General features: G+C 41.1%; 1 protein-coding gene across 1 annotated transcript in view; it reads left to right on the top strand.

The window, feature by feature from the left end:
* Nucleotides 1-21330, top strand: part of Scaper (S-phase cyclin A associated protein in the ER) — a 172201-nt gene that overhangs the window by 56440 nt on the left and 94431 nt on the right. The window contains exons 21-23 of the mRNA XM_090321658.1: nt 929-1065; nt 5968-6033; nt 10140-10266. Of these exons, the coding sequence (XP_090177784.1) occupies nt 929-1065; nt 5968-6033; nt 10140-10266 (330 nt within the window). The remainder of the gene's footprint in view (nt 1-928; nt 1066-5967; nt 6034-10139; nt 10267-21330) is intronic.

The raw sequence follows: 21330 nt of genomic DNA, 5'->3' as shown, positions 1-21330 counted from the left end.
GCCTAGTGGTAGAGTGCTTGCCTAGCATGCACGAAGACCTGGGTTCTATTCCTTGGTACCACATACTTAGAAAAAGCCAGAAGTGGTGCTGAGGCTCAAGTGGTAGAGTTCTAGCCTTGAGAAAAATCCAAGGAGAGTGCTCAGGCCCTGAGCTTAAGCCCAAGACTGGCAAAAAAAAGTTAGCACACAGTAGCTGGGTGCCAGTGGCTCATGCCTATAATCATAAATACTCAGGAGGCTGAGAGCTGAAGATCCTGGTTCAAAGCTAGCCTGGGCAGAAAAGTCAGTGGGACTCTTATCTCCAATTATCCAAAAAAAAAGCCAGAAGTGGATCGGTGGCTCAAGTGGTAAAGCACTAGCCTTGAGTAAAAAAGCTAAGGGAGGGGCTGGGAGTTTGGCCTAGTGATAGAGTGCTTACCTAGCATGCATGAAGTCGTAGCCTTGAGAAAGCCCAAGAACAGTGCTCAGGCCCTGAGTTCAAGCCCCAGGACTGGCAAAAAAAAAAAAAAAAGCTAAGGGACACCATCTAGGCCCTGAGTTCAAGCCCCAGGACACTCTTCCCCCCCCCCCCCCACAGGTCAGAGTGCCACCTCCTTGAGATCCTCCCTTCTCATCCCCCAGTGAGCAACAATGTCGTTTTCTCCTTAAACTCTCATATCACTTGGCTTGATTGCTTGGTGTTATGATAATGTCCATCTTTATCTTAGTATTTAGCCCAGTTGACTTTTTGCAAAGTTTTGACAAGCCAAGGAAAATGTCAAGTGAGACCATTCCTTCAACCCTTTTCAAAGCCCTTGGGGGGAGGTGTGGAACCAGTGTTTGCAAAGAGATGACTTGTAGCTTTCTGCATTTAATCTGGTATATTTACTAGTTGGTGGCAGTCTTGTATTGTGGGAAAATAACATTATTTAATTGATCTGTCTTACAGGAACATCTTTCCCTGAAGAAGTATGTTGTTGACATTGTGGTTGAAAGTACAGCTCCAGCAGAGTCTTCGAAAGATGGGGAAGAACGGCAGAGAAACAAAAAAAAAGCCAAAAAGATAAAAGCCCGGATGAATTCCAGGTACCTTAACCATCTGTAAGAATGAAATCCAATGACATTTCTCCTTGTGGTAGATCCTTTCATGTTAATCTAACAAAGACAAAAATAGTTTCAGGTTGTTTGCTTCCAGAAAGCCTTGGAAATAACACTGATGAGCCTAATTTATAGCCACTTTCTTTGATTGAGACAAAAAACCGTATCGATCTATAGCCCTTGTGTTCACCTGTTAAGAGCTCTTCTTATAATTGGATGCCAGAGCTGTGCCAAACTTGTGCCTCCTCCAGCCTACAATAGTGTGTGTGAGTAGGTGTAAACCAAGCCTATTTTTCTTCCCCCCCTATTGATTTTTAAATGAAGTATCCAAGAAAATCAATAGCAATCAACAAATAGAAGTCTGCTGGCTGTCGTGTCAAACCCCTTGGCTGGGTTTAATCAATTTGGTCGCCTGTCACAACAAGGAAAAGTTCAAGAACTATCTTGAAATGGAAAGTGAGTTGTCAGACCTGTAGTTTATCATCAGCCTCGGGAGGGAGTGACATGTGCAGATCAGATTGCTGTGTAGGACATTACCTCACAAGCTCTGTACCTCATCTGCTAACCAAGGGGCTTACACAGTTACTTAATAGTGTGTGTGTGTGTGTGTGTGTGTGTGTGTGTGTGTGTGTGTGCGCGCTAGTGTGCATTTTTTTTCTTTTTTTCTTTTTTTACCAGTCCTGGGCTTGAGCTCAGGGTCTGAGCACTGTCCTTGGACTTTGTCAAGGCTAGAGCTCTACCACTTGAGCCTTAGCACCACTTCCAGCTTTTTTTTTTTTTCCCCCTATATATGTGGTACTGAGGAATCGAACCTGGGTCTTCATGCATGCTAGGCCGGCACTCTACCACTAGGCCAAACTCCCAGCCATATGTGTGTGTTCTAAACCTGTCCTCACACTTTAATTCCCTAGTGGAGAAACTTGTCCCATGGAATTGTAAAAACATAGAATGGAACAGTGGTGAATATATTGTCTCTCTGTAGTTTCTGTGTCCCCTTTGTGATCTGTCAAGGTGTCCATTGTATCCTATAGAATCTGTGATCATTTATGCAAAGAATTTTTTAAAAGCTTTCTTGATTTTAGTTTTAGTCTCCTTTTGTGGTGGTGCTTTTTTTTGCCAGTTGGAGGCTTGATCTCAGGGCCTTATACCTTTGTTGAGCTTGCTCTCATATAGCTGAGGCTCTGTTACTTGAACCATGCCTCTAGCCTGGCTTTTTACTGGTTAATTGGAAGTGGAGTCTCATGGACTTTGAACTTCCACCCACTAGGTCTCAGCCTCATGAGTAGCTGGGCTTACAGGTCTGAACCACCCCACCCAGTTTGATTTTAGTCTCTTGATCCAGGATTCTGATAATTGTTTCACTCCAGCTTACTCCAGAACATTATTAACCTTCACTATGGGGTTTGCCAAGAGCTTGCCGACCTCAGGATACTCAAATACCTTTGAACTTGTTCTTTGGGTTTTGTCTTTACCTACACATTCCCTTGCTGAATTCAGTCTTGTGGTTTCAAATACCTTCTCCCTGCTGGTAACTACCCATCTTACCCTGCAGTTCCACTCAGATTCAGTTTATCTAGAATCAACTTGCTCTCTCCCCTGCCCCTGAAACCCGACCACATCCCAGTCTTCTGTGTTTCAGTAAGTGAATACTCTATTGGAATCGCTGAGACAAAACCCCACTCGTCCTGATGTCTCCCTTTCTCCCTTACTTTACATCCAGGCTCCATTGCCAGTAATGTTGGGTTTGTTTTGAGGTGTCTTCAGAATCTACCTTTCTACTTTAATACCTCTCTCTCACCCCTTCTGTCTCTTCATTGTCCCTCACTTGAGTTGCTGTAGCAGTCCTTTTGAGCAGCTCCTGTTTGCTGCCCTTGTGTAAACACTCCCGCTGGAGGGAGCGTGTGAAAGCACACGTCAGAGCATGTCACTTCTCCATACCTGAAAGGACATGTCACATTTCAGTACCTCAGGCTTCCACAGTGTAGTCCTCTTCCAAGAAGGCCTTCCTCTGTCCACATGTCTGGGTGTCTCACCTCCTGGTTTGTTCTTGGGTAAATGTCACCTGATTGAGCCCTTTCTAATGACTGCATGTGGCCCTTGTTTGTTGCAAGTCCTTCCCACGGTGGCTGAAGTATCTAATAGTAAATTTTAAAACTGACAACTAGCTGGGTGCTGGTGGCTTATGCCTGTAATTCTAGCTACTTAGGAAGCTGAAATCTGAGGATTGCAGTTTTAAGTCAGCCTGGGTACAAAAGGCTGTGAAATTCTTATTTCTAGTTAACTACCACAAAGCCAGAAGTGGAGCTGTGGCTCAAATGGTAGAGCACCAGCTTTGAGTGAAAAAATTAGGGGATAGGGTCACTTGGACAGCCAGACATGGAAGACTAAAACCTTCCAGGTATCTTATATGTGAAGAATTGTAAAGACTTAATAAAGATAAGAGAAGGCTGAACTTTACATGTCAGGTCAAATTTTAGTTCAGAGACAATATCATAATTACAATAATGGCCACAGCAAACCAAAAGGAAGAAAAAGAAAAACAGCAACCATGCCCTGGTATAGTAGAAAGTCTGTTTTATCACAATATTAGACTCCCAGGCTTAATTTCCAAATAATAAAAACCCAAAAGGCATAAATGAGCAAGTAAGTATGTAACATGGAGGGAAAATATGAAATCAACAAAAATTGTCCTTGACATGACTCAGTGGTAGATGTAGTAGACAATTTAAAACAACTATCTTAGATCTGCTCAAAGAACTGAAGGGTGAGTGGAGGAGACCAAAAACAAAACCAAACCACCTGAAGTCTGAATAAAAGATATGGAAAATCTAAAAAGAAATAACCAAATTCTGTAGTTGAAAAGAACAATGGAGGAAACTCATTGGAGAAATTCAAGAGAAGATTTGAGCAGGCAGAAGAATCAATAAACTCTCAAATAGGGCCATAGAAATTATGAATCTGAGGAATAGAAAAAAGTATTGAGGGCCAGGAATTTGGCCTAGTGGTAGAGTGTTTGCCTAGCATGCACAAAGACCCGGGTTCGATTCCTCGGTACCACATACATAGAAAAAAAAAAGCCAGAAGTGGTGCTGAGGCTCAAGTGGTAGAGCTCTAGTCTTGAGAAAAATCCAAGGACAGTGCTCAGGCCCTGAGCTCAAGCCCAGGACCGGCAAAAAAAAAAAAATAAATAAATAAAATAAAGAAATAGTATTGAAAAATGAATAAGATCTAAAGGACCATAGAGCACATTCAAAAAGACCATTTATGGGGCCAGGAGTTTGGCCTAGGGGTAGAGTGCTCGCCTAGCATGCACTAAGACCCAGGTTCAATTCCTTGGTACCACATATATAGAAAAAAGCTGGAAATGGTGCTAAGGCTCAAGTGGTAGAACTCTGGCCTTGAGAAAGTACAAGGACAGTGCTCAGGCCCTGAGCTCAAGCCCAGGACTGGCAAAAAAAAAAAAAAAAAGACCATTTATGCATCGTGATACTACCAAAAACAAACAAACAAAAAAAGAAGCTAATTCAGCTGCAAATTTGAGCTAGGTTTGGCCAAAAATTTGAGCTCACTTCATGAAGAAGATGGACAGAAAGTTAAAACATTTATTTATAAATATAACCTGTGCTACTTATTATGTCTTTTATTTATTAGCACTGTTGTAATTTGTATCTTTCCCTTTTTTTTTATGTTGCTGTTTAGATTGGTATAAATTGTGCCTTATTATCTTGTATGTTACTGACATTTCCTTAGGGCCGTTTGGATGAGAACTTTGCATTTCAGTTAGCAATTTTCATTCTCCCCTTCCCTGCTTTCAAATGAGAAACAGATGAAGTTAGTATTTATTGTGGTTGCTGGAGTGAGACCTGGCCAGTGAAAGACCTGTTGCTGGCTGTCTGCTATTGGTTTAGCAAGATGGAGCCTAGTTAGACAAAATGGCAAAAAAAAAAAAAGTAGTTTTCATAGTCTTTTAAATAATTTTTGCTGGGTGCCAGTGGCTCACACCTGTATTCCTATCTACTCAGGAGGATGAGATATCAGAATCATGATTCAAAACCTACCAGGGTAAAAAAATACCCTTGATTCTTTTTATCTCCAATTAGTTACCAGAAAACTGGAAATAGAGCTGTGGCTTCAAGTGGTTAGAGAAAGCACTACCCTTAAGCAAAAGAGCTCAGGGACAGCACCCAGGCCCAGAGTTCAAGCTCCACAACCAAAAATAAAATAAATAATTATGTCAAGGTTTTCTTTAAACCTGTATGTATTGGGTGTGTGTTTTATACTTGAGGTATCCAGTAAGTAATTTTGCAGATTTTTCAGGCATAAATATGAAGATTCACATTTCTAAAAAATAATCATTCTGGAGCAAGTCTATAAAGTTGAAAGAATTTTTCTGAGTCTGCTATATATTTTATGAAGAGATATGTTTGTTACAATCCTTCAGGGTCATGTGTAGTAACTGTAGAGAAGAAATGTGAGGGATTGCAGTGTTAAGATGAATGTACTTAATTTGCTACAATAACAGCCTGATTTTATACAGGGAGAGAAAAAAATAGAGCTACCTTTTTTGTTTTGTTTTATTTTGTTTTGCCAGTCTTGGGGCTTGAACCCAGAGCCTGGGTGCTGTCCTTGAGCTTCATTGTGCTCAAGGCTAGCATTCTACCACTGGAGCCACAGTACCACTTCCAGCTTTTTCTGAGTAGTTTATCGGAGATAAGAGTTACCAACTTTTCTGCCAGGGCTGGCTTTGAATTGCGATCCTCTGATCTCAGCCTCCTGAGTGGATTACAGACGTGAGCCATCGGCGCCTAGCTGATTTGGGGTTTTATAGAATGATTTTATTTTAAAATGAGCTACAAAGTAGCTAACTGTGATCAACATTTTTCTCTTCAGGGCCAAGGAATATGAGAGTTTAATGGAAACAAGAAATTGTGGCTCCGATTCACCATACAAGGCAAAGTGAGTATCTTCCTCCCCCTTCCCAGGCCCTTACTTCTGTGTCAGGGGCTTCCTGGCAGAGTCTGTTTGGGCCCAAATGAAGCCAAGAATCTGGTGAAATCTAAGGAGCAGGAGACCCCTTAGGTGAGAGCCTAAGCAGGGAACAGGCCAAATAAGAAAATACAGTAATAGTCAGAGGCAGCTGGCTCATTGCCAGAAGGAAGGTTAAAAATGTAGCCATGGAGAAGAGAAAAACCCTGTGGTGGTGAATTAGAAATGAAGTGTTCATTTGTGTTTATCTCCAGATAGAGATGTGCTTGTGAGAGCCTAGAAGTAAAGCAACATCGGGCACATCACATTGCCTGTCTAAGTCTGCCAGTACTGGAATTTGAACTCTTGAATTCCTGGGCACTGTCCCTTAGTGTTTTTATTTTTCTACTTGTGACACAGCTCCACTTCTGACTTTTTAGTCGTTAGTTGGAGATAAGAGTCTCCTGGACTTTCCTACCCAAGCTAGCTTTGAACCATGATCCTTAGCTCTTGGTCTCCTGAGCAGCTAGGCTTATATGTATGAGCAGATTGGATAGTTCTTTTTCTTGGGGGGAAAAGAGGGGACGGTCATGAGGCTTGAACTCTGAGCCTGGCCACCGTCCCTGAGCTCTTCAGCTCAAGACTACCACCCTACCTCTGGAGTTACAGCCCCACTTCCCATTTTCTAGTGATTAATTGGAGATAAGAGTCTCGTGGTATTTAGTTGTTTGGAGCCATAATTTGCCCGATTTCTCTATCTTATACAGGGAACAGCAACCAAAGTTTGATTTCTTACATTAAAATGGGAAATAAAAGTATAAGCATATAAGAAAGAAAGGAAGAAATAACTTTAAATTATACCCAGTACCTTTCCAAATAGAGGAAATGAAAGAGAAAATTAACAGGATTGTGTCATCTGTCTGTTACACTCACGGACAGTGAATTTCTGGAGTAGACTAGTTGTCTTTGATACATTTCCAAGGCTTCTAAATGCCCCTAGTAGAGTCTGGAGACCCCCCCTCCCCCTGCACTGTCTCACCGAGATAAGTTAGAGCCCCATAGAGTGATACTTAAGAGTAAGTTGGAATTTATTCAAGTTCTTAGAATAAAATTCCTGCTTTTCTACCATTTTTCACAAAGCCATTTACTGGGCAAATACTCCTTATGTTCTAGCAACAAGTTACGAAGCCTTCATTTTTCCTTTTCATGCTAGAAAAACAAATCTGTCCCAAGTAACCCAAGTGACAATTTCTCTGCTAAAATCTGCATTCTCTAAGCAGCTTCTGTTTTGTTCCCCCCACAGCTTTCAGTTTTGACTTTGACAGCACTCTATCATTATTTATACTATGCATCTAAATTTGACATTTTAATTTTTATTGAGTGGGGCCATATTCTTTGTGGTACTTGTATGGACACAGGGAGTGAGGCAGGTTTAGCTCACATTACCACAGCATCCCCTTGGCATTCTTCCTTGAAGGTAGGCTCGTATGAACCCCCTGAGTTGATTTGCCTTGGGTGAAATAGAAGCCTCTTTTATTCTGTGAATTAAAACAGGCCTTGTACTTCCTTCAGTCCTCCTGGTTTTCAGAAGAATGAGAGCATTCTGGGTAGGAATAATGCTAGCTCCTGTTGCTATAGCTGCGTATTTAGTTACACAGTGCATAGACCATTCAGCCGGAAGCTGAAATAGCTGCTGACCTAGCCACAATGAAGTTCGCTGCCAGTGTTCTTCCACTTTTAAGGCTGGTAACTACTATCTGGATGGGACTTGAGCCCATGTTTGGTTAAAAGTGAAAAAGAATATGTTGCTATCGTTTTATCTTTTATATTCCCCTTTACCTTTTGTTAGATAAAGCCCTGTTAATGCATAGTAATGATTGTTGGCTATCTAGTGGATGTCTGCTTTAATGCTTGGTATTCGAATTATCTCTCATCTTTAAAAAGCTCTGCAAGTGTGCATATGTATCCCATCTTTTAACAAAAGCTGAGATATGGAGAAATGAAATAGTTTCTCCAGGTTTCATATACATGATGCGTGCTGTGACAAAATGCAGGTATAGCTACTTTGAGATTTGATTTTGGAGTCTGTGTTCTTTCTTACACTTTTCAAAGTAAACTTCATGTAGGAGTTTACGGTTAAACTTCAGTTCACTGTTGCTGTTGTTGGTGGTGGTGGTAGTGGTAGTGGTAGTGCTGATGGCGGTGGTGTGTGTGTGTGTGTGTGTGTGTGTGTGTGTGTGTGTGTGTGTGTGTGTGTGTGTGTGTATGTATGTATTTCCTGGGACTTGAACTCAGGGTCTGGGTGCTGTCCTTGAGCTTTTTTGCTCAAGGCTAGAGCTCTACCACCTAAATCACAGTTCCACTTCTAGCTTTTTGGCGATGCATTGGAGATAAGAATTTCAGGAGCTTTTTTGTCTGGGCTGTCCTTGAACCTCAATTTTCAGATCTCAACCTCCTGAATACCTGAGATTGTAAATGTTAGCCACTGGTATGTGGTTTGGTGTGTTCACTGATTTTTATTTTGTTTCCAGACGTTTTTTGCTATTGCATTCTTTGGGAAATACTTAGATTTTATACAAATTTTTAGATGAAATTGTATCCTCAGAAATTTGTTGGTGAATAAACCTTTCTTATTTTAGTTGAGTAATTATGGCATGAAGACCAAGCAGGAGATTGGAAGATCAGAGGCTGAGATCTGAGCGTTTTGGCCAACTGTTTGATCTTGAAAAGGTCACCTGACTTCCCAAGTGTCCTTTTCTTCATTTTTCACCTAGGAAATAGTACTGTCCATGTTACTAAGATTAGACAGGAGCGATGCTTGGAGAAACAAAGGAGCCTGAGTGAAATGCAGATCATTTGCAGATTTTGTGGCAGAAACTGGGGTTTTTCTTATTCCACTCCCTTCCATTTATTCTGAAATGAATGATTTTACATAAAAGAGAGAGAGAGAAAGGAAAGGGAAATGGAGAAGAAATCTGTGGAGACTGGGACATGGAGCAGACTTTTTCTCTGGCACAGCAATGGAAAAGGCTGACAGGTTATTTCATGAAGTCATGGAACTAAATTAATTAAAGCACTCAAGACACCAAGAATGGTATCTGGTCCATAATAAGAGCTGAATAAACATTAACCATGGCTGGATTTTTGTACAGTAGGAGCAAGGGCTGCAGTGGTAGACAGGGAATGTAGGCCCCTTTCAAGAAGATGATTATAATTGAGTCCTATGGGGTCTGCCAATTGAAAAATTGAATCTAGACAACAGGGGAAACACAGACTTGGTAACTATCTGGGGTTCATCTCGTAACTATCTACCAACAAATGCTCAAGCATAGTAGAAGAGAGGAGAGGACCTTATAGAGAAGTGTGAAACACCTAAGGGAGGGTCACTAAGGAATCTTATATTCCAGGTAATTTGTAACCACAAATACTCTTGTCTAGGATTTCAGACTGCCTATGTTCTGGTCCCAGGGTGGTTCAACGTTTTGTGAGTTTACAGAGCTTCTAACATCAAGGAATCAAATCAGAAGAGGAGCCTCTGCTTGGGTCCTTGTGCTCCTTTTCTTTGTCGCCAGCCTTTCACCTTCTCCCAGTCCCCTCTAACTTCCAGATCACACAGGAACTGATACACTCAGCCAATCCTGTGACTAGGGAAGATAACTGTCTTCTAATTCTGCTTTAGGCCAGAGGAATAGATTGGTGGTCCTGTTTTTTTGTTTGTTTTTTTTCCTTCCAGTCCTAGAGCTTAAACTCAGGGCCTGAGCACTGTCCTTGAGCTTTCTCAAGGCTAGTGCTCTACCACTTGAACTATGGCACCACTTCTGGACTTTTTTGTGTATGTGGTAGTACCCAGGAATCAAAGCTCGGTAAACACTCTACCACCAGACCACACTCCCAGCCCAGATTGATGGTCTTGAATACAAAAGTAATACATTCTCTGAGTTACCTGCTTTTCCTCTTTGCAGTTCTTCTATGAAGTGTAGTTTCAAGTAGAGTACTGAAACTTCCTCTTCAAATTAAGAGGAAAATGAAGCCTGTCGACATCTAACAATGAAATAATTGGTGTCTAATATACTAATGTCAGTCCTTTTGTGTTACAGGCTTCAGCGATTAGCCAAAGATCTTCTAAAGCAACTGCAAGTTCAAGACAGTGGCACGTGGGCAAATAATAAAGTTTCGGCTTTGGATCGGACCCTGGGAGAGATCGCCAGAATATTGGAGAAAGAGGTATGTGAGCGACGTCTTCAGAGCCTTGATCTTATGGTCCTTTCTCACTAGGACATGATCTAAGGCCAGCTTTTGATATTTACCTCTCTCTTGTGTTTTCAAAATGAGTCAGAAAATGATGGGTGATTTTTATTTTTACTCTTGTTGGTCTTTGTATTCAGAGTTGTTTTGCAGTTATTTTATTGGAGTTTTCTTCACAGTTTCTCAGTTTGTTTTCCCCCCACAAAGTGATTTGATAAAGAGTCACAGAGCTACACACATACCCCCACCCACATATACATTTCCTGTTTGCGATAAAGCTTTTTTATTAGCCTACTTAACAGAGGGGTCCATTGTGACATTTTTACTTGGGTATACAATGTCTTACCCACATTACCCTCCCCATTCCATTCCTCCGTTAAATAATTTCAGTAGGTTTCATTGTTCTGTTTTCCTACTTGCAAACGAACTCACCTTTGTTAGCCCATCTTGGTGGCTATGCCCCATCAGAACCTGTTTTACTTTTGATCTTCCTCCTCCTCCTCCTCTTCTTCCTCTTCTTCCTCTTCATGTGTGTTAATTGCACTAAGGCATTTCCGTTTGGTATTTCAGATATGCCTACATATTTTACGCTCAGAGTGACTTCTCCCCCGTGCCATCCCCTAACTGATGAACAGCTTTCATTGACATTCCTGTGCTATCTTCATATGTAGAATTTTGTTTCTTTATCATGTAAACTTGTTTTTCTGTTACTAAGGATTAAACTCATTAGGCAATCACTCTACCATTTAATTAAGCCATACTGCCATTAAGCCATACCACCAGCCCCTTTTTGTGTTGTTTGTTTTGTGGTAGGGTCTCATGCTTGGGCCATCCTGGCCTGCCATCCTCCTATTAGTGCCTATCTTCAGTAGCTGGAATGACGGGCACATCCAGCCATTGTGCTCCCCCCACCCCGCTTGAGAGGATAGATACTCATCATCGCACCCTTAGATACGATGGAGACCCTCAAACAGAGATACTCTGAGCCCTGCCTCTCTATGCAGCTGGAACTATAGGTTTGATTCCTAGGTATAAAAGTGTTCTTAGTAATACACTATTTCATTTTGCTTGCTTTTGTGATTCTGCACAATTACAGTTCGGAGTTTATTTAACCTCATAAATAAAGCTGAGTTTCATGCATTTTCTCTTCTGGGCTCCACTCTGGATTTCTGACTGAGTGGGTTTACGATGAGTCCAGGTATTTACGTTTCTGCCACATTTGTACACTGGCCCGTGGCTGTTCTGGCCCAGGCATCAGCCTCAGGCATGGAGCTGCTAGGGTGTCAGATATGCGTATGACTCAATGTGTAGGCTGATAGGGTATACCACGTGCTGTCATGGCAAGGTACATGGAGTCCATTCTCCTGTGAGACACACACCTTACAGGGGGTTCAGGCTGGTACTTTGTCACATGTGCCTCTACCAGATGCAGTATTGGGAAGCTTGATGTTCCAGAAGGACATCCCTATTGCTTATAAAAATTATGATTGGTGGATTATTTTTTTTGCAGAGGATAAAGGTACTAATCCTTTGAGTTAGGCATTTGCTCACAGATCTCTCAGTTGTCATTATTCCCAGGAATATGGTGTGAAAGTGAAGCATTTGGAGTTCTTTTTAAGAAAAAAAGTAACATGATCTATATAAGAAAGGTATTTTGTACGAAGGTTTGAATCACAAAGGGGCAATTTACTGAAATACCACTGATCCCGTATAATTTCAGGGAGAAAAATGTAGTCTGGCTCCCACTCTAAATGGTGTGTGTCAGAGCCCGTACAGTAAAGCTCTCCCCTGAGTCTGTGCTGCAGGGACCACCTAAGCTTTGAAACGTACCCACAATAAGATCCTTTTGCTACTTTTATAACAAATATCCTTTTACCTGGCCAAGAGTTCTCTTCTATAGAGTTCCACTGACATCTCAGTGTAATTCAGCTCACCATATTTATGATTTCAGTCTAGGAAATGTAAATAGCCATTCCTTTTTGTTTGGAAGCCTGCCTGAAGTAACAGAATCATTAGAGTCAAAGCCAAGTACCCAGTGACAGATTTGAAGACAGCCTGGGAGGGACAAGGGTGGGGCTGGTGGAGCAAGGCAAGTACTCACTGAGGAATTTTCAGTGATAAATTTTCCAGTCTTTCTCCATTTAGTGTGTACCTCAAAACACTGCTGCTTTCTGTTAGTGCTTTGGCCCAGTTTTTCCTTAGACAATTTTTCTGAAATTCAGAGAACTACCAAGTTAACAGGTTAAAATTTGTGATGCACAAAAGCTCCTTGTAATGGAAAGGGATGGGGAAAAGGAAGAGACTAGGTTTCTGGTACTTACCCACTACGTGTGTCAGAGCCCACCTGGCTTTTGGATTTTCTGATTGCATTCAAATTTTAAAAACTGTATGTTTTGTCTCATGTATTGCACTTTTTAAAAAAATGTTTATTGTGGGGCTTGAACTCTGGGCCTGACATTTGTGGTTTGAAGCTAGCATGGGCAGAAAAATCTGTAGGACTCCTATCTTTAATTAACTAGCAAAAAGTTGAAGTGGAGTTGTGGCTCAAGTGATAGAGCGCTGGTCTTGAGTGAAAGAACTCAGGGGACAGTGCCCAGGCCCTACATTCAAGCCCTAAGATTGGGAAAAAAAAACCCAAAACGGGGTGGGGGTGTCTTAAGTGGGTAGAACACTTGCCTAGCAAGCATGAGGCCCTGCGTTCTGCCCCCCCCAGCACTGCCCAAATAGAGCAGAACAAGGAAAGGAATTGCCACAGCAAAGGAAAGCAAGGATTGAGAAAGGTGTTTACATTGAATGCTGCAAGAGCATTTGCCACATTGGCACATGAGGCTTATGGTTTAGAAGCCTTATGGGGCAAAGAGACAAAAGTAAAAACTTAATAACTGCCAGGATATGCTGAACTGATAGGAGATTTTACTTTCACAGCACCTCATCATCCTCATTATTTTAGATCTAGATATGTAATATATGTGTGTAACGCGCAAACAATATGTGTATCATATGTAAATATATAGGTATGTGCATGTATGTGCATATGTATGTATACGCAATATGTGTGCTATATGCATGTCACACACATAAAATATATACACACAAGTGTTTATAATGTATGTGTGCATATATATACCTATATGTCACATATTCATATATGTGTGCATGATGTATTATATACACATATATGTATATATTATATCACAAAAATGTATATAACATACAGATAGTCTACACATACATGTATATATGTGTGCATATGTGTACATGCATATCTGTACATCTATATATATACATACATATCTGTATATAATGTACATCTGTACATATATATATGTCTATACATATATATGTACAGAGTGAATTGCCATATGACTTATAAAAGAAATCTGTCAGAGTAACAGCAGAGTCCTCCTGCACAGTGCTAAAGGCCAAGAGCACTTGAACTAATATATTTCAGAGCTAAAGAGAATAACTAGCAGCCTCAATTATTCTCTGTTACAAACTAGCTGGCTGGGGTCCCACTGCTTTCCCTAGAGTGGGGTTGTGGGTAGGCAAGAAGGAGCCTCTCATTCCTTGGGGCCTGGAGCTGGTATTGGCAGACTGCGGTAGTGGATGACTGGACGGCAGCCGCTGCCTTGGGCCTTGACGGCTAAGGCAGCAGATGGGCCTCTGTGGCCAGACCCAGGACCTTTGACAGCTAGGACAGAAGCCTGGAGTTCTGGCCTTGAGATTTATTTCCAACCTAGGGGGTTCCAGTCCTTGGCGTTCTGATCTGAAGCCTGTAGTGTTCACCCTTTCATGCCCAGGCAGGAACCTGTTGATGTCTCTGCAGGCTGACCCCTGCCAGCCTCTGTCAGTTTCTCTTTGACCACTGCCCACCTGTTCTGTCTGCCAGCTCTCCTGTCACCCCTGTGAGTTTTCCTCTGGTTCCATGGGCTATGATTAATTGGAGGCCACCACCACCGGGAACCGTTCTGCTCCTGGGGGGGTCTTGCTGCCATGGATCTGCTTGCTAGACTTGCTGCTACTCCTCCAGCTGCTGCGCCTCTTGTTGCTTGCTTCTTTTCTTCTTTTTCTTAGTGTCACCAGCTCAGCATGGGGTGGGCATGATTCCTTAAGCAAATCTCTTTCTTGAGACCCAGCATTGATTCCAGAGTACAGCTCAGAAGCATGTCTCCTGGCTACTCACTGAATTGACCTTACTATATATAGTGGGAAACAAAGGAGAGTGCACCAATCACAGCTGTCCTCTCATGCAGTTCAGTCATTATCTGCACCAATCATAGCACAGTCCCTGTAACCAATCACAGTTCCTTATGCAATTGAAGGACTGTTTTCACCAACCACAGATCTTCTCTTGGCCACCAAGGGAGAGCCAGCTCTTCCTTTGCTCTCCCATTGGCTGTGCTCAAATTGAACATAGCAGACTTCATGTCAAAATTAGTCAGAAGAGAAGAGTTCCTGCCTATTAATAAAGGAAACAATGCAGTATTAGTGAAGATGTGAATGAAGAGCAACCTTTATTCAGAGAGGGCACAACTGTAAGTTAGTACACCCACTATAGGAGTCTGTATGGCATAAAACTGACAGTAGAACTATGGTATGCTCCAGCTGTAGCACTCTTGGAAATATACCCAAAGGAGTCGTAAGTCAGTGCACAGTAGAGATATCTGTACCCCATGTTTACATTAGCCCTATTCACAGCAGCCAAGTTATGGAATCGTCCTCGGGGCCCATCACTAGATCATTGGATACTGGATGCCAAATATGTGGTGTATGTGCACACTGGAGTATTATTCAGCTGTAGAAGCATAAAATTGTGTCATCTGCATTCAGATGGATAGAAATAGAGGTTGTCGTGTTAGGCAAAATAAGCCAGAATCAGAGTGGAATATTTTTCAGCGATGAAAAGAAACCAATCTAGGCTGATTGCATTGTGAGGTAACAGAACCACAATAAGTTGGAGTTGTATCGTTACACCAATTATGTAAAATTCAGGAAATGGTAAAAACAAACAAACCTGTATTGTTTTGCACTGTGTGTGTAGGTATTAAACTCTAAAGAAATACTGACATGTTTCACACAAAAATCAAGATGGTGGTTACCCAGAGAAGAGACTGCCCAGGAAACATCATGCAAACATTACCCATTTGCCTTGTTAGAAATGGAGTATCCCAGTGTTGTCTAGGCCGATCCCAGACCCCTGGACTTAAATGATCCTTCTGCCTCTTTCTTAAGAGAGTCTCACATATTGGGACTATGCTCAGATCTCCCAAGTGTCATCTTGTCTCCTGTCCTAATGTTTCTTGGCCAGATGGTCCACAGAGTTCAAATTTTAGTTATTCTTTATATCATACTTCCCGCTTTCCTCATCTATTTATCTGCCTGCCTGTCTGTCTGATCAATCATGCCATACTGAGGCTTGGACTCAGGACCTATCTCTAAGCTTTTTCATTCAGAACTGGCACTGTACCACTTGAGCCACAGCTTCACTTCTGTTTTTTGTTTTGCTGGTTACTTAGAGATGATTCCCACAGACTGCCTTGGCTAGCTTTAAACCATAATCCTCAGATCTCAGCCTCCAGAGTAGCTAGGATTTCAGGCTTGAGCCATCAATGTTTGATTTCTACATTTATTTTTCAGCCTAGAAGGACTATAACAATTTGAATGCAAGATAAATTGCTCCAAACACACACAAAAGTCTCTTGTTGGGGAAATGTTTAATTATCTCAAATGTGAGTTTCTAGAACATTCTGGCAGATGGAAAGGCATTTCCTCAGCTTGGCTCTCACATGGGTTTGGTACTCAGAAGCATGATTTGTATTTAGTTGACTTTTCTCATTGCAGGAGCTCTCTGTGCTCCATCAGGACATGAGACTTTTGCATACCATACTCCATAAACAGTCCAAGCAGATGCACAAGGCCTGAGAATGTTGCCAGGTTTAACTAGATATTCAACTGCGACTTCCTTGAACCCAGAAGCAAACTGCAGAACTGGCAGCCTTTTAAGCTGAACGGAATCACAAGTCTGCTCCTAGTTTATTTTAAAAATCCCTGTGGCAAACCCTGCCGTGCTTTGGTTTTCAACCTCATTGGTAACAGGAGAGGCTGGGAAGGTAGAAGTCACGCCTCTACCTTTTCTCCTCTTTTTTTTTTTTTTTCCACCCTTTTATTGATCATTTAGAGAACTGGAGTATTTTGGATTTTTTTTTTATTCCCCAGCCAAATAGTTGTCAGGAAATTATGTTGAGGATTGCTAGACACTCGCTGCCTGGAGAGGTTTGGCTTTGTTGAGTTTTGTTTTTCTTATTTTCAGCTGGGATTCTTCAGCTAAGCACTGGAACATTTGCTCAGCAATCTCTGCTGTCCAGCCAGTCTCTGTTGTCAGCTTACATAATGGTTCCTTCCATGTCCTCTGCTGAATAACTGAACACAGTGTATACATCTCCCATAGTTTGTTAAATGCTGGGAATTATGTAGCTCAAGTTAAAATGAAAAACATCCTTTGTACTAGCATAAGGGAAAAAATAGAGTTTATCAGTCCATTTATCTAACATAGGTTTTATTTCTGTGTGCTGGGGTTTTTCTTTGTTAATGAAGGGAAGTATTTAGAAGGAGGAAAGGTCACCAAAAAGGGCTAGGAAGAACTTTCTAGGGATGGAACTGCTGTGTAGTGTGCTTTGGATTAGGGGGGACAAAATCTGCATTTATCACATGCGAATTGCTCATTCGTTTTTAAAAAATACACCTAGTGGGTAATGATTGCAAAATATACAGCTTCTCAAGGTAAAGCTGGCCTTGGTAAAAACATACAACCTGTGTTCTCTCCTGTGCTCACTGACTGTAGCTTCCAAATGAAAGGTTCTCTTTAGAAAACACCCAGTTGTTAAAAAATCAGTTGGTAGCTGAATGGTGGAGGCTGATAATAGCCCAAGGTGATTCACACCTGAAATCCTAGCTACTCAGGAGACTTGAGATCCGTGCGATTTGAAGCCAGCTCGGGCAGACAATTAGCTTGATAATGGCTACATGGCTTCCCCAGATCCTAGTGCCACTATTCCTTCCAGTATACTGTGCGAGTCCTATGGCTCTGTTTTGAATGCTTGCTATTGCAAGACTTTAACTTTTGCTAATCTTTTGTGCATGTATTGGTATATTGCTCTACTTTTAATGTGGTGTTCTGAACTGGCAAGGAGGTTCAGACACTTGAATTGCTTATTGTTTTTCTGACAGTTTACAAGAATTCCTGGTACGTTTCTCACATCAGTCATAGGTTGTCCCCACTGTGCTTCATCATGTACCCATCTGCCAGTGGTCTGTCTTGGGCCCATCTCTGTGACTGACAGCCTTAAGCACTGAGTAAGCACTTACTGTTTTTATCCACATTTATATAAGTCTGTGTTCTCGGAAATAGTGACGCTGAGAAATGGCCTCTACCTGCATATGAAACACCATTCCAACTGTCTTTGGTTGCACTGGATTCAAAACAAATTCATAGGCTTTTAAATTCACAGTACACACCTTAAGTATTAACCAAAGCAGGTAGCTACTTGATAGCATTTAGTAAAATAGTATTTCCCAGCTAAAATAAACCTTTGTAGGCTTCAGTTTCCTTTTTTTGAAAAATAAAGATAGGCCAGGTACTGATACTTCATTCCTATAATCCTAGCTACTCAGGAACCTAAGAACTGAGGATTGAAGTTTGAAGCCTGCTCTGGCAGGAAAGTCCATGAGACTCTTACCTCCAATAAAGTACTCAGAAAATTCCAGAAGTGGTGCTATTGTTTGAGTGGTAGATTGCTAATCTTGAGCAACAAAAGCTCAGGGGCAGTGCCCAGGCCCTGAGTTCAAGTCCCATGACTGGGACAAAAAAAAAAAAGAAAAGAAGGAGCGAGGGAAGGAAAGAAAAAGGAAAGATAGAAAAAAAGAAAAGAAAGAAGCAAGCTACAGACTAGGATGTCAGTGATCAAAAATTGTTTTCAGATCAATTTATTTTCTTAATTAAAAAAAAAATGTTAACCAGCAAGTAACAAGACAGAGTACATGAACCACCAAATTGATTATCAACTTTTTAATCACATATTTCTAGACGAATGTCTATAATAGGGAAAGGCGAATGGGAAGATAAATTTGGTGATGTTAATAGGGAAGCCCTCATTGGAGAATTTTTTTCTTTCTTTTTCTAAGCATTACTCTGCCTCCAGTGAAGTCTCATTATTTCTAAGTGTCCTAATCAATAAGGTCATGGAAGATTGATTTCAGGCTCTGTCACTGTGTTTATGACAAGAAGCATAGAGAGTCATTTATAGCAGCGGCAGTAATTCTCCTGTTAACTAGCAAGTCAGGGATTCAGCAAGCCCATCTTACATGTGTTCGACTGGTGTGAAGAGTTCTTGATCGCCATCGCAGACAAGAGTAGGAGACTAATATTGTTAATTGAATTTCCCTAAAGAGCACAAAAAATAAGACTTTGGTGTGGGGGAGGGGCAGAGGAACAGATGGGCACTGTATGTAGAAGTTGAAGCTGGTTCTTCTCCCACCCCCCCAAACCTTAGTAGAGGGGGATGGGTACTGAATTGTCCTCAGCAACTAGAGGGTCATTGTAGCAACTCTCTACTGAAGATGTTTTTCATGCCAACAAATATTTCCAGTAAAAGATACATATGCCTATTTAAATTTACAAAAAGATACTCTAGTTGTATTTTATAAGTATATGCTATAGAATGGGTAACATATTTCCTTATTATTCTTCACAAAGCATACATATAAGCACCACATGGTACTTTGTTGTATAAACATGGGGTAATTTATTTGGATAGTCCTCTGGGGGGACACTGAGACCTTTTAAAACTACTTTCTTAAAAGAAAATGTATCTGTTTTATAGTATATGTTTATTATTTAAAAGTTGCATGAGACAGAAATGGACAAATGAAAGATGTAGAAGTCCATGCATTTTCCTCTTCTCTGTTAGTGAACCGCAAGCAGCACTTAACAAAAAGAAATGTAACCATTCTGCCTTTTTGTGTATGTGTGTGCGTTGGTACTGAAGATTGAACTCAGGTTCAGGATGCTAGCCCTTAGACTTTTTACTAAAAACTGGTACTGTACCACTTGAGCCATACCCCCATTTCAAACTTTTGCTGGCTAATTAGAAATAGTCACAGACTTTCCTGGAACTAGCTTTGAACTGCTATCCTCAAATCTTAGCCTCTTGAATAGTTAGGATTACAGATATGAGCCCCTGGTGCCAAGCTTCTAACATGTATCAAATATCTTCTCATAATATCTACTGTTGTCTAATGAAGTCATTGTGGTTGACTCTGTAGTGTGAGCACTATTTGAAAAACATGGATGTGGAAGCACACAAAGATGAGCTGACATGGCCAGAGCCACACAGTAATTCTCACAGCTGGGATTCAAAATATTATAGAATGGCAGAGGGGCAATTACAATGAAGAAACACTAGAAACGTAACTGGACTTGTTAAAATGAAACCACCCTATACAGCTAATGGATGCCAATGAGAATACAGGACTTTGTAAAACAACATTCTTATTTAACATTGTAAATTTAGTGCTCAGCTATAACAGTATTCTAGCACATAGTCACATAAGAAGTTAAAACACTCTTGTAAAATACTAACATAATGTTAGGTATATTCTCCTTTCCTGTCATACTTTCTGAATGAATGGATTGATGATTGATTAATTGATTGATTGATGATACAGGGGTTCAAACTCAAGACCTCACACTTGATAAGCAGGGGCTCTACTCGAGCCATACCTCCAGCCCTTTTTGTTTTCACTATTTTACAGGTTAGGGCCTCACGTTTATTTGACTAGGCTAGCCTGGTCTCCTGCACAGCTAGGATGACAGGAATATACCATCACACCCAGCTTTATTGATGAAGATGACCTTGTGATAACTTTTTACCCAGGCTCACCTCCAATTGCAGTCCTCCCAGTCTCTGCCTCTTGAGTAGCTGAAGTTGCTGGTGTGAGCCATGGTGTTTAACCCTACATATTTGTTCATATATTTATTTATTTATTTATTTATTTATTTATTTATTTATTTATTTATTTTTATGGTGTGATCACACTCTGTTGCCCTGGATGGTCCTAAATGTGTGTCCATTTAAATAACTGGAATTATAGGCTCCCAGCCCTACTCTTCCTGGCTTAAAATTGTGTGGTTGCGTTGAGATTGCAAGTTCTGTGCTGAAAGAGAATCAAAACTGCTGTGTGATTTTACTCTGTGGTTCTGCCACCTCAACTCAAGTAGTGATAGCTGAGAATTGAAGTGTTCTGCCTAGGTCCTGTGAACTGCTGAGACCAGAGGAAGCCAGTTTCAGTCTCTTCCAAGACACTCTTGAGATGATTCCTAGACAGGTGGCCACTGTAATAATCAGCTGATCTACTCTGGCCAAGACTTAGTCTAGGCCCAACGGAGAGCCCAAACAGAGTGCAGTCCACAAACCCTGAGACAGTCCACAGTGCTATAGTGCTTATAGGTTAGAGAATAAATGGTCCTGGCTAAGTAAGTTTTCACTAAATGTGTGTGTGAACTGTGCTGAAGCTTCAAATACATAAAGACCTCAGCAGAGTGGATTTAAATTAAACAATAACAAAAATCTCCTATGTTGTTGATAGAAGGTAACTCAGATAATCTTGTCCTGGACATAATAAATCAGGCAATCTATAGTCATAAATGTTAAATTCCTTTCTGTATATCCACTCAACCGATCTGACCTGGCCCAAGCTAAGACCTCTATTGTACATTGAGATACACATTTTGTTATAGGCAGTGCCCAAATGTAAATGAGACAAAGACACATACCAATTTTCAAGGCCCATGTCTTCAGCAAAAATATTTTGCTAGCCTTTTAACTTATGGATCTACTTGTATCTTCACATAACTCATTCCATCAGAAGAAAAGACACTCTTAGCAGGGAGATGGTGGCTCAGGCCTATAATCCTAGCTACTCGAGAGGCTGAGCTCTAAGGATTGAGTAAAGCCAGCCCAGGCACAAAAGTCCATGAGAGCTAGG

This window comes from Megascapheus bottae, chromosome 30, assembly GCF_031878675.1.
Source record: "Megascapheus bottae isolate mThoBot1 chromosome 30, mThoBot2.hap1, whole genome shotgun sequence".
Taxonomy (NCBI): Eukaryota; Metazoa; Chordata; class Mammalia; order Rodentia; family Geomyidae; genus Megascapheus; species Megascapheus bottae.
Note: the sequence above shows the minus strand (reverse complement) of the source record. Positions and strands in the feature narration are given on the sequence as shown.